An 18064-nucleotide genomic window follows, 5' to 3' on the forward strand; every position below is an offset into this window, starting at 1 on the left:
ATAGAATAACTGCAAAATTTAATTTAATTAAATTAATTTCATTATCAGAACAATTATTTAGATAAGTACATATGATTCCCAATCGGATGTATTTTTATGGACAGAAAATCATTTCAATTCAAAAATAGTTTATCCCAAAAGGAAATTAAATGTCATTATAACCCATATCAAATTATTTTCAGAGTTGTTGTGTATGATTATGCTGTGGGCCGGTAGGATCTCTGCAGTCAGCATTGTAAAGAGTCTGAAGAAGCCTGTGTCTGATGCCATGACATCCTAACAGCTCCATTTCCACAAAATCTTAGTAGCTATTCTTAGTAGCTACTAGCTACTTAGTAGAGCCAGCTATGTAGCTACTAATAGTTGCTTGGCCTTGAAACTGAAGTTGGCCCAGTGGGAAAATATTCCACAATAATGTCCTGGATATCAGTTGTTGACAAACACTGCTAATCCATCTCAAGAGGAGATATGAAAGTATCTGTCTGGTTATTAGAAAGACTGGGAGAGAGAGATGGGGTGTGATCCAATTCAAGTCAGCTTGTCTATATTGCACCTAATCACAACATATGTGAATTGTTGCAACATAGACAAGAGTTGTGTGGCTTTTGACACACAACTCTTGTGTCAAAAGTAACAGTGGACCAGTTTATCAGGTCTTTACGCTCAATGAACTGCTGAGTGATCATTTGACGTTGACCCAACAAAAAGGGCATAAAGCTCCAGACAGTGTAATCATCTATGGGACATACAAATCCCTCCACTGTGATAAGCTGGCATACCAGGGGATTTTTGTTTCTCAAGTGGAAAAAAGTGAATTTCTCTCTTTAGATTTGGCGTCAGTATTTGCTTAAAGCAAAGGTGACCAAATATTTTGGTGTTGTGTTCAAGACTAATGGAAATATGGAACAAGAGAAAGACAAACAGATTGAGACTTTGCTTCCAGTAATGAGACTTTTGCTTTGGTCTGTTGAGTCAGCTGAGGCAGTTTGGACCATGATGTCTCCTGTGGAAATCTTTTTGGAGGCTCTCTGAGCGTATGCCACTGGGAGGAGGCCTGGGGCAGACCCAAATTACAGCCCAGGGACTACGTGTGTCTCTTATGGCCTGGGAATGACTGGAGGTCTGCCAGAATGAGCTTGGGGAGCATAAACTGGATCTGCACAAGATTTCAGACAAGTGAAATCTTGTGCAGGTTAAAATCTCATGTGATTTTCATGGGATTTTTTTGTAAGGGAGGTCTTTACGCTTGTTTATTCCTAGCCAAGAAAATCTGCTTAAAAGAATAAGTCACTACATACATTTTGTTATCATTAGCAAGGGGCAAAGACTATTTAAATTTTTTTTTTTTTTTTAAACTAAAACTGACCGAAATGCAATGTTAAATTAAAGGAGAGAAAGGCAGAACCAAAATGCAGACAGTGTTTCACCAGGATGCCTAAAGTGAGGAGCCCTTGCTCTCCTTCCTCAGACGGAGTTTGGGGAAGAAGACGGGAGCTGATTTTTTGAGACCCCATAGGCCAAAACCTACAAACTATCACGTTCTATCAAATTTTCTTACATATTCTATCAAACTGTCTTATATATACACTATCAAATTCTCTTATATATACTATCAAACTCTTATATTTACTGTCAAATTGTCTTTCAGACGATCCTTCATTCGCTGATCATGTTTTCAGGTTTCCTACCCAGAAGGAAGTGAACAGTATAAAATAGTGCAAATAGTGAATGAAGCGGGACAACTTCGCTGAAACATGTTGCTTGAACCTTCACGGTGTCCTTAGTTATCTAGATAAGAGTGCTGAACCAGCACGCGCGTATTTTGTCTCCAGGGCGGTGCGGAGGAAACCGTATTTGATGGAGAAACGCGAATCTACGTGTAACGGGAAGTAATTGATACGCAGAGAGAAGTAGAAACATGTTGGCGCTGGTGATAAGTTTGATCTCCTTGATTCCAGCTAATGGTGAGACTTTTATGAATTTTGAATCAATCAAAAGACATAGACATTAATTTGATGCACATGCCAAGTGCTGATTTATTTGTATTTTATAACATTATGCTATGAAGTTCATTCAATTTTAGGATTTTCTTCTTCATGTTAGAAGAGCCTCAATGTTCTTAGATGTTTAAATTTGTTAGTGGTACCATAAATATACTTTGTCTAATGTTTCTGGAAACTTTGGGATTCTAAACTAAATTCAACTGCGTTGTGATTAAGTGGGGATATATGTAATGAATATGAATCTGTCTATGAAGTCTGACTGATTTGATTATGCATTTTCATATGTTAACTGTATGTGTTAAAAACTGAATTAAATTCAATTATTTTAACTCATACAGTTAAACAACAAGGCTAATCTACAACATATATGTTTAAAAATTGCCTAAAAGAGGAATTAAAAGCTAGACTCATCCAGACGTATGAAAAGGACTGTGTACAAATGTTATGATATTAAGCAGTTGCATTCTTGGTTCCATAGGAGCTGCTCATGGAGCTGATGTGAGCATTTCACCTGGAAACGGTTTTAAACATCGAGTCGGAGTAGATTTCAACTTGAGTTGTAAATTCACATTTTTATCCTCCATGCATTTTGCACAGATGTGGAAAGAAGGTGAAAGTAAGGTAGGTCAAAAATACGTTTCAGATTTCACAGAAATGTTGCAATAAATTAACTCATTAACAAAAACTGAAAAACTTTACTGCTTTAACTAATCTAACTTAAATAAAAAAGTCAAAGTTGCTGAAAAACAGATTTAAAATGGCCTCCAACATATTTTAGTTCTAAACCCAAATAGAAACATGTAAACTATAAGATTATGAAAGGTGAAACATCTAGTTATTAATTCAGTTCATTAAATATATCCATTTAATTCCTTTGAAAAGGAAAATGAAAAACAAAAATAAACTAATTTGTGATGTCAAATCCAAACAATTATGACATGAATTATGTGTTACTAGTATATTAGAATGTTTGATACATTTGAATTCACATTCATGGGTCTTTTTTGTTTTTGCTTGTCATTTGGTTCTGAATGGATTATTCAGGATCTTACTTTTTTACTACAAGTGTTCTGTACTCAGAGTTGACTTCTTAGTTCTCTCTCATGTTCGGTTCTTTGTTCATTGGCTTAGATTCTTATTCTAGTATTGGTCTTTGGTTTTTGGTTCAGTCAGATCTAAAGTGACCTGTTCAGTTCTTTCTGTATTCCAATTTTGTGAGTCATGCAGCAGTAATCAGTCAAACCTGCTTCTAACGTCCCATATCCAATGAATGATAAAAGAGAACAGTTTAGACAAATCACTACTGCAGAATTACAGGTCGACCTCTGACCTCCAACCTCCCATTCATCAGTAAAGTTATTGAAAAAGCTGTTTAAACAGTTAAATAGCTTCCCAACGATAACCAACAGCTTTGACTCCTTCCAGTCTGGTTTCCATGGTTACCACAGCACAGAGACTGGCCTGTTCAATGACATCCATATAAATACGGTATGTGGGAGAACCACAGTGCTGGTTCTGTTGGACCTCAGTGTCGATCATGACATATTACTGAATGGACTGGAGAGTTGGGTCGGACTCTCCGGTCCAGTGCTTAACTGGTTTGAATCTTACATAAAGAACAGGGATTTCTTTATTTCAATCGGAAACTTCTCATCAAAGGGGTCAAAGGTCACATGTGAGGTTCCTTAAGGTTCAATCCTAGGACCCTCTTATTCAATATCTATATGCTCCCACTAGCTCAGGTTATAACAGGAAATAATATCAGCTACCATAACTATGCAGATGACACACAGCTCTACATTATGATGTCACCAGGTGACCTTTGACCCCATCCAATCACTGAACAGATGCTTAGAACAGATAAATGTGTGGATGAGACAAAACTTCCTCCAGCTGAACAAAAACAAAACTGAAGTTATTATTTTTGGACCTGAAGAGGAACGATCTAGTTATACATCTAGAGTTGTGGATCTAAATTCATAGATCTAGAGTTGTAGATCTAGATTCAATGCACAGCTTCAGTTATTACAACTAAAAACCAGCGATCAGCCCGAAACCTGGGAGTAGTGATGGACTCTGACCTGAACCTTCAGAGCCACATAAAGACAGTTACAAAGTCGGCCTTCTATCACCTGAAGAACATTTCCAGGATTAAAGGACTAATGTCTCAGCCAGATATAGAGAAACTCATCCATGCCTTTATCTTCAGTCGTATTGATTATTGTAACGGCGTCTTCACAGGTCTGTCCAACAAATCAATCCTCCAGCTGCAGCTGATCCAGAATGCTGCTGCTGGAGTTCTGACTAAAACCAGGAAGTTAGAGCACATAAGAGCAGTTCTCCAGTCCCTGCACTGGCTCCCTGTAGCTCAGAGAATAGACTTCAAAATCCTGTTGTTAGTTTATAAATCACTGAATGGTTTAGCACCACAATACATTAAAGATCTGCTGCTGTTGTATCAACCTTCCAGAACCTCTCAGGTGGTTCTGCTCTGCATCCCCAGAACCAGAACCAAACATGGAGAAGCAGCATTCAGCATCTATGTACCACAAATCTGGAACAAACTTCCAGAAAACTATAAAACAGCTGAAACACTGACTTCCTTTAAATCTCTAAAAACCCACCTGTTTAGGATTGTTTTAGAGACGTAATCAATTACAAATTTAATGATGGAACTTGACTTAATGTCATTTTTTGATTGATGATTCTATGTTGCAATTGCACAAAAATCCGTGAGGGACGACGGAGTCCCTGCTCAAAATTCCATGAAAAATGTGTATGGAGCCTGGTGCCGGAAGCCCTTTGTAAGGCTGTTTACATGGTTTTAAACTGTGTGATTGTGAGCGTGAGTGGGAATAAAAATAGCAATAGGTATTTTGTTCCATACAACACAGTAGGAGTGTAACAGGTAAACCTTTTATGGATGCAAACTTGACTAAAAACCCACCTGTTTAGGATTGTATTTAAAACGTAATCAATTACAAATTTACTGATGGAACTTGACTCATTGTCGTGTTTTGATTATTGATTCTATGTTGCATTGTGTTTCTGTGTTTGATTTGATGTAAACACTTTGAAATGCCTTGCTGCTGAAATGTGCTATACTAATAAAATATGATTGATTGATTGATCCACTTTCATTTAAAGAAAATGTGGTTCTGCTGTGTGTTTGTTCCAGTCTATTTGTTCTTCAATTCTTTTTTTGTGTCTTTTTGTAAGTCTAAGACTTACAATGTATATATTTTTTAAAATAAAGATTAATTACGTACCTGCAATCTAAATTGAGATCTACTTGCAAATGAATGAATAAATAAATATTCTGTGCTTATTCATTTAATTGAATTCTTGTCCAATAAATCTTCATCTTCTAATTGAATTTATCTAGTATCATAAATGTAAAAAACACAATTTATGATAACTTTTTAAATTCCATCAAATTTCCATTGACTGGAACTTTCCTTTCTGCTCCCCTCGCCAGCTTTTCATCATTTCCTCATTTGCTTCTACCTACTCCCTTCCCCAGCTGTGACTAGCTCTTAGGATTCCTTTGTCATTTCTCTACCTCACTATTTAAGCTTTTCTTTCTCTTTCACTGACTGCTGGATCTTCTGCTAAACTTCTTCCTTATTGCTTTCTGTTGTTTTAGTTGTTTCTCTGCTGGTTTACCTGCACTGTAAAAAATGAACTTAGTGGGTTATCACATTAACAAAAGAATATCATGTACTTTTAACTAAATAATTTCATGTTTCGGGCGTGCTGTGGTGGCGTAAGGGATAGCGTGACCCACATTTGGAGGCCTGAGTTGTCGACGCAGACATTGCTGCTTCGACTCCCGGTCCCGGTGACCTTTGCCATGTCCTCACCCTGTCAGCCTATGGTCTCAAAAAAAATACGAGCCACTAGTGCAGCAAAAACTCTTTGGAAAAAAAAAGTTGGTTTTGACTAAATTGCCATTAATCTTAGTCAAATAAATTATTTGGTCCAAAACATTGCAAATTAGTTGGGCTGGTTCTATTAAATTACATTGGGTCCAAATATAGTAAATGAGTTGAATCAACCTTAATAAATTAAGTTGAGCCAACACGTTTGATTTAGAATCACCCATAGAATAACCATAATAACATAAGTTTAGCCAACACAATTACTCTACATTGGAATAACCTTAATAAATTAAATTGACCTAACACGTTTGCTTTAAATAATAGTAACAGAATTACATGGTGCTGAAATAAAGCAAAGTAATCAGGTGGAAAACCTTTCCATGATTGTTCTATGTTCATCCAGAGTTATTTTTTTTCAGTGTGAGCTTCATGTAAATTTTCTCTTTTTGATTTAGTCAAGAAGGATTTTTAATATTATCTGAAGCTTTAGTTTGTTGCCTGAAACTGGAACCTGCCACCAGTCCAATTGTTGATGTAATCTGAATTTAAAAACAATATCTACTCTTTATAAGGAATCCTATTCAGCTGGTTTACCCGGCTTTTAAAGTGAACCATAATTTAAGACATACGTTACACACGTAAACAAACAGTTCTTCATAACTGCTTAATTAACCACACTGTTTCAGGACTTTAGGAACACTATATGCATGATAAAACATTTCAACTCAATGTGGAGTCACGAGATAGACTTTCTGTAAACGTTGTGATTAGAGTATGAAAAGTCTATACAATGTAGCTTTCACTAAAGTTATTGCAGAATAATAACCTTAGCAAAATGCTAAGGCCTGGAAGTCACTGCTAAGAAAGGCTGCCACGTCTGTGATCACATCATTGTTGGTTTTGTCTTTCAGAAGTGTCTCATCAACATGACCTCCTCTCAGCCCAATGTGACTGTGGTTCTGCACATCGCGTCTGCAAAAATAGCAGACACTGGGAATTACAGCTGTAGCACTCATCCAGATTATAAAACAGTTGATGCAATTAGTCCTCTAGTCTACATTCAAATAACAGGTAAGATCATCATAACTTTGTGTCAAAGGAAGCATCACTGATGCCACACTGCCACATTTGGGAGGCAAGATAAAGAAAAGAAACCATTTATACACATTGTCTGAGCCTATTTTGTCTTCTTTAGGGTCACAGGCAGAGTTTCAGCCCATCTCAACTGTCAGTGTTCAAGAAACGCCATCTGACTATGAAAAGTCACCAGGCCATCACAGGCAAGGTGAAGATTTTCTATAGAATTTTAATTTGCAAAAAGTTTAAGGCCTAAATCTTATTAAAGAGCCTTTTACGTTGCAATTTAACAATCATTAACAGACAAAATTTGCAACCTGTTTTTCATAGCTTTAGAATATTAAATTAATAACAATTTTTCATTAACTTTTATCAATTATTATTTTACTTCAACACCATTTAAGAATAAATAACACACTGTAAAAAGTAATTAGTTGAACCAACTTAATTGAATTACTTCAATTGGTAACAAATGATTGAATTAAGTTTAACTAACTCAAGAGAGGGAAGACGTAAAGCAAAGGTCATCAGGCTGGAACTGGACTTATGTCGGCCGCATGGAGGACTACGGTCTCCTTATGGGAGTTGTGCTCCACGCCTGCACCACCATAGGGTCTGTCCCTGATGAAGCTTGAGTCATGATGTCAGATGTTGGATACAAAAAAAACCTTGAACTTAATTGTTGAAAATACACTTTTGAGAAGTGTACTCTAAAAATACACGTTTTAGAGAAATACGATTTAAAGTTAAAACAGGTCAGAAAACGTTTGGCTTTACTAGAGAAGATTGATATTTTGACAGCTCAAGTGTTTTGTATTACAGCTGTATATTCAGAAGCAACTTATATAGCTTTGATTTCCATAGTCATCTTGTCATATAGATTTTAAAAACAAATCAAAACAGCCATTTTATTTACTTTCTGGTGGAAAGTTGTTAATTTCCATAACACACTTGTTTTGGCAAATGAGACCCAGGAGAACAGAGCACACTTCCAGGCTCCTGTTCACTGGCTAAACTTTTCTCATAGATTCGCTCAATTGAGGTCTGTATTTCTGTTTTGTTCTGCCAAACATAGAGTCAGAAAATGATTTGTCAATGATTCACTCAGATGGCATTTCTTCCTTTCCATCATCAATTTCTTTTCATATTTACAAAAAGGCTAACAGAAGAAAACTAATATATGTAGGATTTTCATCAGTGATCTGAATTGGCATTATTTAAAGTGTTATCTTTAAATACAGTACTGGACTATATATCTCTGGACTATTTAACGAGCAAACTGCACGATAAAGAAAATAACTTTTATAAAGTTTGGGAACCTTTTATTTCTTATGTAGGATTTGAAACTTCGGTTCTTCTTTGGAGAGGATTTGTAATTTGAGGATGACCGAATTGTAAACATCGGTAAGACCATTTGTCTTCCATTGCTGTCTTTTTTTTTGTTTTTTCTTCCCTTCTTTTCTCTTTGGTAGGTATGTACACTGTTAGCCTTTGCTGTATTTTTACAGCTAAATACCGCAAAATGCCCAGTAAAACTAACATAAAACATCTTTACAAGTAGTTACTGTAATTTGCATTGAATTATGGGTATAGCACATAGTATTACATTAACTTACTGTATGTTTTGAAGTTGCAGTAATTTACTGTTTACACATTGCAGTAGTGGTACTGCACTTATAATGTCTTTGCGCTGGCCATGTAAGAATTCTATTTGATTTCCAACGGTCATCATAGATGTTTCATCGTGGTTCCCTATTTCTGTATTTCTACTCCTTTAGTGGTTAACATATTTTTAAGGCAGAAAGAGAGCATGTACTTTTGTTTTTTTCACATCCTAGCTAACATTAATATGCAGTTTATCTAGCTACGTCATCAAGGGTGTATTTGCTTCCAACGTTTTTCTGATAACGTTTGTTTTAAACTCCGAAGCTTTTTCCGTCCAAGTGCAAGTGCAGCTTTGTGGTGTTCTGTCAGATAGCCATACATTGTCAGATCGTCATACGCGTATGACAAACTGACAAACTATATCTGTCAGATCAGCATACGTTTGCATACGTTTCAGCATACGTTGTCAGATACGTTGTCAGATAGTCATACGCTTAGCTCAGACATGTATACGTTGTCATTACCATATGATTTTATTTAATCAGCAACATAGAATCATGACGTAGATAAGGATTTTTTTCAAAAGTGAAACACTGGTTTTGCCCCAGTTTCAGTGTGGGTAAAAATTGCGTTTTCATACACGACATGCTATCCAAGTTAGCAGACATGTTATCCAACCCAAAAATATTAAGGAAGTGGGGGACGTGAATTTAAACAGGGCGTGTTTTAGGACGTGTTTTGTAGTTTACTGCAGCTGCAGCAGCATTAAATTTAATTTATTTAGTTACTTTTTATTGTGTCTCTTCTCGCGTATGACAAGCTGACGACTCCTCTCAGTATGGCGGACCTCCTGCAGAATGCGCATGCGTGCGCATGCGCTCTTACCATATGTATGCTATTCTGACATGTATGGCTATCTGACAGAACAGTGGCCGTGCTGTGGGCTCACACTGCTTCAGCTCTTCGCAAGACAGGTAAAAAAACCCACTTAGAAAACTGTTTGAAGCCAAAACCTAATCTGGATATGTACATTTTAGATGGAGCTAACGTAACTTAAAGCATCATGCTAGAATGCTATAACTTAGCATGAGGTGAAATATATAAAAATATGATGGTGTTATTTTTTGAGCTGGTTCGGAATTAACATTAGCTAAGGTGCTAATTTTACCGAAGGTTTTAGCTTGACTTTTGCCTCTAAATCTTCCTCGAGCGACTAGCTTTGGGTTGAGATAAGCTCAGTGCTGAGTGTCTGTTAGCATTGTTGTTACATCCTTTGTCGAACAATATAACGTTAACTGATAATTGATCCCCCCCTTTTTTTTAAAATAACTAATAATTAATTATCTAATTATTTTATTAGATAATAAAATAATCTAATAACTGTTCATTTGTTTAAACCATGACCTTGCAAATGTTAAGAATGCAGATTAGCTAGGTCAACAAGGATGAATTCTAACTTGTTCTTTTTTTCCCTTTTTGTCAGATGACTTTTTTTTTTTTAACTCCCAAGCTTTTTCCCTCCAAGTGGCTGTGCAGTTCTGTCCTGCTGAGTGCTAACATAGTTTCAACTCTTCAAAAGACAAGACAACAGGTAAAAAGACAGCTCTTCAAACATATTTGAAGCCACAAAATAGTCTGGAAATGTAGAGGAGCAGCTAACCTAATCTATAACTTTGAGCTTGCTACAGCTAGTTAGCCTGCTAAAGTACCATTACATCTCCAACATAGTGTATAAGAGTCTGTAAATGAGGACAAAGGTGGAAAACATTCAAGTGGTTTCTGTTATTTTTTGAGTTGGTTCAGCCACAGTGGCAGGTGGACAAAAAAGTTAATTTCCAACCCTGGTTACTTATAAGGACTGTTCACCTGTTTAAACCATGCTCTTACAAATTTAAAGTTAAGTCAGTACTAACAGGTGCAACTATGTACAGGTGTAAATTCTGCAGTATTTGTACTTCATAATTTAGAGAATTTTGTACTCATGTGAAGAAACATCAACACACAGCTAATTATCGGTTTTGTTGTGGAATAGAGCAATGTCCTACTTCCGTCAGAGAAAAAGAAAACATTTCAAAGAAAAAGAGGACTCAATCTTCATCTTGGTTGATGTAATTTTATATCGACTCTTAACTTAAAACACACATCTTAAATCAGAATTGTTGAATTAATTTGTTAAAGGGATCAATTCAACCAAATTACAAACATTTCGTTAACCCATATTGTACTTAGCCATTCAGATACTGTATTTGTGGAATGTAATGCTTTAAAAAATCCGTTTAGCCTCACAAACTGTCATTCACATCCGTTGTTTCAGAGTGGTAGCAGGATGTAGGGGTAAAGTCTAGTCTAGTCTCTGGGGTGAGGTTCTCAAAAACCTGTTGTAATCTGGGTGTACTGGCCCTTTAAATATAAATTACTACCAGTAATTCATATTTAAGAGTTTTCCTTTTATGTTTCAAAGGTATCTTCCACCAAGATGTCTGTTGAGATGGAAATGACCTTACCTACAACACCAAGGGTAATCATGCTTGGTAAGAGGAATATTTTCTATCACTATAATTTTTTTGTAGCAATCTATGTAATAGTTATGGTAGTCTGTACTTTTACTCACTAGCGTTAGCCTGACAAGGGTTTGTCTATTTTAGGAAATAGCTTGATGTCTGCAACCCGGTGGATGGTCAGTATGGAGGAGAAGGTATTTTTCGAGCCTGAGCAACTACATGACTTTGCCAGTGTCCTTGCTGTCTTTTTTGGGTCATATTATGACTTCAATCTGGAGTATCAGGAGTCAGCATCCACCACACTGGAGATGATACAACAGTAAGTACTCTACACCAAACCATTTATGAATTAAATTTAATGACAGTTTGACTGATGATGAAGATCCATAGCTGATTGCTGTATTGTATGTCTACATTTTAAAAAATACAATTAATATATTTTATTTCTGTTAAAAGATTCTTTGTGAGGATCAATCCAGATGTTGATACCAAATGCACAGCCAAAGTCAGTACAAGCTGCAAGACGGGAAGTCTTGTCAAGAGGAAAGTAGTCAGTGTCAACTCCCGGATCAACACCTTCCTCAAATGACTCGCTGAATTTGAATGGAGGACTTCCAACTAGGTAAGCATTTTACCAAATGTTTATTATTTTATTGTCTTTTCCTCCTATCTTGCATGTTCTGACTTTACTTTAGCCTTTTTAATATGATTTTAATGATTATTTATAAATGGCATGTGATTCCTACACAATAGCCCTTCAGAGTAGCCTGCATCTTTTCTGTGTCCGTGGTAAAAAGTGGATGTCGCTGCATCTCTTACTAAATCACAGAAATGTATAAGTGTGTAGTCGTTTAAGTGAGGTGTTTTTTTATACTATGCACTTTTCAGTTTATTAGGCACACCTTTGCAGTGATCCATCAGCACCACCAAAATGACTAAAAAGATTGTTATGACATGTTGTATTTCATCGTCTCCTTGGGGACATTTGCAGGGTCTCAATACAGTACGCAATCGTTTGAATTAGTGAAGACTGACTGACTGCTTTTGCAATAAACAATCCAAAAACCTGAAGTGAAGCCAGTCCTGCACATTCTTTATGCAGCTTCTATTATCACTTCAGTGCAATTGATTTCTTTTTAAACAAATTATCAACTTAATGCTGCTTTATGCCAATGGTTTTATGCATTTGGACATTGTCACTTCAGCTTCATTTGTCAGCCTTCCTGTTGATTTGAAAATGTAGATAACTTCCTGACCATCTCATGACCTCCCACATCGTCTGTCTTATTCTTTACAGTTCAGCTTCCACAAAATGGATCCCTCTGATTTTGTTTGACGAATGGAATAAAAGTTCTTCTAATGTAGGAAATGCATCTGATATAACAATATTTATTAATATGAATGCCTACCATACAGTACATTATCACACTTGCACTGTTTTTGTGATGTATTGTGTAACAGAGCACATTTAAGCTACTGTTAACTGCTTTCTGACAATGCAGCCTCAGCTGGTTTTTGACTGTTCACCATTTGAATGATATACGTGTTCATGTTGGTGCATACCTGATGTGGTACATAAAATTTGTAGTGCCCAATTTTTTTAGTTGTTCTTTTGTTGTACAGTGTGCAACAAATAGAAAAGGTTATGTAAAGATTGTTACTGTTATTGGATCCAGATGCATTCAAGTGTCCATATTGAATGAAATACAGTTCATATTCAAATGAAGTTAAGTATATTCTATATATTTTTTAAAAGTTAGTCTTTTAATAGTTTATGGCTGGTACTTGATGCACACATGTTCATGTTGCTACATACATGTGCCATAAAAAATATTGACATGACCTGTAGTGTGTTCTATGGTTTTGTTGTTTTATAGCACATTATATTGTATTGTGACATTGTTCTTTATGACATTGTGAATATATAAATGGATTTTATGTCAACAAATCTGCTGAAAATAAATACCTATTTTTATTCACAGTACTTGGACTAAAATTTCTTTTATGAAATTTTTCGGTTTATGATAAAATATTCTTGTATTAAAAATGTAAACTTTAATTTACAGTAAAACTGACATTATGTTGTGAAACAAGTTTACAGTAGACCAGTTTTACTATAAAATACATTTACAGTGAAGCAGTTGTAACTGTACATCACACTCAGTAAAAATTAACTGTGAAATATCATAACAGTAAAGGTACTGTAGAATGGTGATTACAGTACCTTACTGGCAACACTGTTGCCAGTAAGGTACTGTAGAATTACAATAAAAAGTCTAACAGTGTATATGTGTGTATGTGTACGCATATATGCTCGTATATAGGTATGTAACTTTAAGAGCTGGATTGTTCTCTTGTTCTTGTCTTGTATTGTATTTGTTTGTTTGTAAAAACGTTAAAAACCAATAAATATAATTGTAAAAAAAAAAAAAGTGTTATCTTTGTCTGCAAAGAACACAGCTCTGCACTGATTGTGTTCCCACTTGAAATTGAGATCCGTTTTTCTGTTTTCTTTTCTTTTAATCTCTAAAAAATGTCAACCAGAGGCACTTTACAAGACAAACACCTCCAACATATCTTCAGTTATATAGCATGAAAATTGATCAGAAGTCCATTTAAATTGATCTAATTTATTCCAATACATTCAAGTTGAAGTATAACAGTCAGATCTAATCACACACATTTTATTTTGATCCTAGTTTTAGAGAAATTACTGAAAAAAGACCCACAATTTTTGTGGAGTCACTGCCTTTGCAGTAGTGCCTCAGAGAGCATGTAGACCGTAGAATTACTGTTTTAACAGAGACTTATAGCAGATTCTCTATATGTTTTAAATGAAGTTAAGCTTGTTTTTTGATGGAAGATAATCATTTTTGCCCCAGGCAGCCAGTCGACACCATCCACCCCGACCACAGTGAGCAGCCAGAAGCCCTGCAGCACAGACCTACATAACAGTAAACCAGATCTCTATGTTTCTAGTAAGTTTCAACTTTTTTCTGTTGCATGTTTTGCTAAAACGGGTCATATACAGTACATTATGACTGTTTAGTGTCGCTGTAACTCTAATGTAGAATCACAACCATATCTGTTAGTCAGCATGTCAGAAAGATGGGGGGAGTGAAATCTGTCTGTCTCTCTGACCAGGAATTAACACAAATACACAAACACAGCAGCATCTCTTTGGTCTTTGCCACATCATTGTTATTTTGCACTGATCTCAAGCTCCTCCACCTCCCTCCTGTACAAAGCTTTACAATTGTTGGAGATTGCTCTAATAACTGTAGTATTTTCTGAAAACCTCATAATTTCTGGATCCCTTGCAGACCAATCATACAGTTCCAAATTATTAACCCCCTTTGAAGTTTAACTGTTTTACTGCCTTAACAAATCAATCATGATTAACAAAATATTTTGACAAAGAAAAAATACAATCAAAACTTTTGTCAAAGTGAAAACTGATTTTTACAAAATAACTACAATTAAATAAATATATTTAGCTTAAAATAAGTACATAAATATTCACCCCCTTTAAAGTGACTGACCTAAATCAACAAAGGTTCAGCTAAATGGTGTCAGTAACCTAACTAACCTCACCATGAGGCTACTGGAGATCATCCATCCAAACATCCATTTTCTATTCACCCTTTGTCCCTAATGGGGTCGGGAGGGTGGCTGGTGCCTAACGTTCCGGGCGAGAGGCGGGGTCACCCTGGACAGGTCGCCAGTCTGTCGCAGGGCAACACAGAGACACACAGGACACACAACCATTCACACACACACACACACACACCTAGGGAGAATTTAGAGAGACCAATTAACCTGACAGTCATGTTTTTGGACTGTGGGAGGAAGCCGGAGAACCCGGAGAGAACCCACCATGCACAGGGAGAACATGCAAACTCCATGCAGAAAGACCCCGGGCTGGGAATCGAACCCAGGACCTTCTTGCTGCAAGGCAACAGCTTTACCAACTGCACCACTGTGCAGCCCTACTGGAGATCAATAAAGCCAAATATTATTAATTGTGATTGATTTGTAAAACCAATAAACAGTTAAAACATCCAAAGGGTGAATATAGGCACCGTATGTGAGCAGAGTTCAGGAATATCATAGTTTTGAGTCTTTGTGGGGAAAAAAGTCTGAAAAATGCCACAAAAAGATTTAATAACTGTGGTCATTAAAGTGAAAAGCATGCTCTAATGTAAATTTCAGAATCACAAAAAATATGAGCCTGAGTTTGGGGACAGATGATAGCACTAAGGGCGACAGCAGGTCATCTCATAAGGACAGTCAGGATTTTAAGTCTACAGGCAATCATTGAACAAAAAAGGATTTTAGCAACACTTCCATTATTACGTAGTTTTTTATTGTGGGTTTGCCACATTCCTTGGGCGTCTGGGTGTTCTTTCTTTTAGTTTGACAATACAATCATTGTCTTGCAGGTTCTTTCTGTTCTATGACTCTTGCCATATTCAGTTCACTTCACTGTATTTATCAATGTTGTTTAGGTTTTGCCATATGAGTTCATTCCTTTGTGATTAGTTTCTTTGTTTTTTCTTGTGTTATATGTGAATTTATTGTTCTTTCTGTCAGATTTTTTTCCCTTTGGTTTCTGAAGCCTTACGTCCTACTTGCTCACCTTGTATAAATAAATAGTTTATGTCCCTCAGTTTACCTGCTTTCTCCCTGCCACAGCTGAACCATATTTTCTTTGATTAGTGATTTGCCTCAGTATTTAAGTTTCTGATTTCTAATGTTCTGTTTCGGTGCCTGACTTCCATTCCATTACCGTTCTGAATCATTTTCTGTGTTGTCTTCATGTCTAGAAACATTGATGATGCATGGCAATGATGTATTAGGGTAGGTCATTGAAGCAGGGAGAGGTAGAAGAAGAGAAAGAGGAACAAACAGCTTTGCATGCATCCCTCTGTATATTTGCAGGTCTGCAGGATCAGATGTGGTACTGGATGCTTCTGGGAAAAGCTGTAATCCTCCTCCTCAGTTTGACCTCTCTGGCAGTCAAACACAAGAGAGGACAAGGCAGAAAGACAACTCTCCGTGCACCACAGCAGCAGTCTCAGCTGTTATGAGTAATGATTTTTGACAGAAAAGAATACAGTTCTCAGAATAAGTCTTTCTCTTTTAGGTGGAAATGTGTGAAAAGAATATTCTGTCAAAACTGATGCATTGTATTGCATAAGCATATTTGTCATGGACATTAAAATATAATCTGTGTACATTTTTCATTCTATTTATTTATAGCTTTATAAATAAAAGAAAAATATAGAAAAAAGGTCATATCTCCCACGAAAGACTCAATATCTGGATGAATAAAGGATGTCACTAATCTGTAAAAGAAAATATCATTGAAGTGGGTTTAAGGTCTTTGTTGCGGATTTTCTTTAAGGTTATGAAAGAAACCTTAAATTGAAGGTTTAAGAGGATGTTAAAGTTACAATGAGTAAAAGAAACCAGCAACACCACCTGGAATAACACTCCAGGAACATTGAATTGCAATAAGGACAGAGCTACTTTCTGCTGGAAGGAAGAGACGAGATTCAAAACGTTCTGCAAAATGTATTGACATTCGATATTTAAAATAAATTTGAAAAAAAAAACACTTTCCAATTGACAATATCCTTAAACAGAATGTTTAAGACACAGTGAATACAGTTAAACAAAATTATTGGTTGAAGTGAAATATGTCCTTAATTCTGACTTCAGAAGTTAAGAAGCATCAGATCCTGTTGAATGTGGGACACCTGGTTAACTAGGTGCTGTATTAAATTTTCCTCACTGCAAATAGAGCTACTACAGCTGAGGAGACATTTAGGTCCCACATAGGAAGTGCTATGTGTAACCAATGTATACTATTAGTGTTCTTTACTGATAACCTAGTCTCGTACAGTTGGTTAACCTCGATGTGTTCGGTTGAAGAAGGGAGTCAGACCACAGGAGTTGCTGGTTGCTCTTTAATGCAGGTTGCTGGTAGAGGCCTGCACAAATAGAAATAAAAATGTCCTTTAACATGCAGCTCTTCCATTTCACAGGAGTCCGAATTCCTAGCAGATAAACAGATGGAGAAACCCTGTGACTAACTAACAACAATATCTTCTCTAACATTTAAGAAAAATGTTCTTGTCAAAAAGAAAACTCCTCTGTATGTATTAAAACAAATAAACATTCACAGCTGCAGGTACTTACAATTATTTTATATATTTCATAAAACGTGAGCATAACCAATAGCAAAGAAAATGTCTACCTCTTCTCAGGCAGCCTAGCGTCACCTGAAGGTAGGACAGTGCTGATGTCATAAGACACTCTCTTAAAGTGACAGTACAGGTAGTAGATCTTATCAAAACAAGTAAAATAATACATTTCTTAAAATTTAACAAAAAATAGGGTTCTTCAGTATTAATCAGTATTTGGTGAAATTTCAAACATTATAATAATAAAAAATGAAAGCACATTTTCTAAAGTTATTACATATGTTTTGCCTCGATTAGGTATTCATAGAGTTGATCCAAATCTAAAGATTCTTTTAACCATGTAGCCACACATTGTAGTTTATTATTACATCTGGAAATTTCGTGCTTGTGAGACAACAAAGGCCTTTTCTTAATACTCAAGAACGCAAATATGTTCTTGTGTTCTTGGCAAGTAGGCAAGAACAGTTGAAAGTCTGAGTTCTTACTGAGTTCACAAGGACGCAGTTCTCTGGTTCACTAATTGGAACAGGGCCTTCTTGATGATGTCGTCACTCAGCTTCCGTGAATTTCAATAAATTGTCCAGTTTAAACCGAAATTATTTTACCATTTATAATTAGGACAAATGTTAGCAGATATCAAATATACATATAGGAGAAAATCTGATTTCTAAGTAGAAACACCTTAAAATTAATGGGATTAAGTTTTTATTACTGATTGTAAAAAGCTTAAGTTAATAGAAAATAATTGATCACTTCAAATTACTTTTCCAAATTTGTGTTACCAGTGA

General features: G+C 36.0%; 1 protein-coding gene across 1 annotated transcript; it reads left to right on the plus strand.

The window, feature by feature from the left end:
• The first annotated feature begins 1465 nt into the window (after positions 1 to 1465).
• LOC122841098 lies at positions 1466 to 16303 on the plus strand. Its single transcript, XM_044134115.1, has 6 exons — positions 1466 to 1964; positions 2482 to 2624; positions 6796 to 6955; positions 7080 to 7169; positions 13950 to 14045; positions 16009 to 16303. The coding sequence occupies exons 1-6, from the start codon at positions 1919 to 1921 to the stop codon at positions 16155 to 16157; spliced, it is 684 nt and encodes a 227-aa protein (XP_043990050.1). The 5' UTR covers positions 1466 to 1918; the 3' UTR covers positions 16158 to 16303.
• The last annotated feature ends 1761 nt before the right edge of the window (positions 16304 to 18064 follow it).

This window comes from Gambusia affinis, linkage group LG12 (genome assembly GCF_019740435.1).
Source record: "Gambusia affinis linkage group LG12, SWU_Gaff_1.0, whole genome shotgun sequence".
Classification (NCBI taxonomy): Eukaryota; Metazoa; Chordata; class Actinopteri; order Cyprinodontiformes; family Poeciliidae; genus Gambusia; species Gambusia affinis.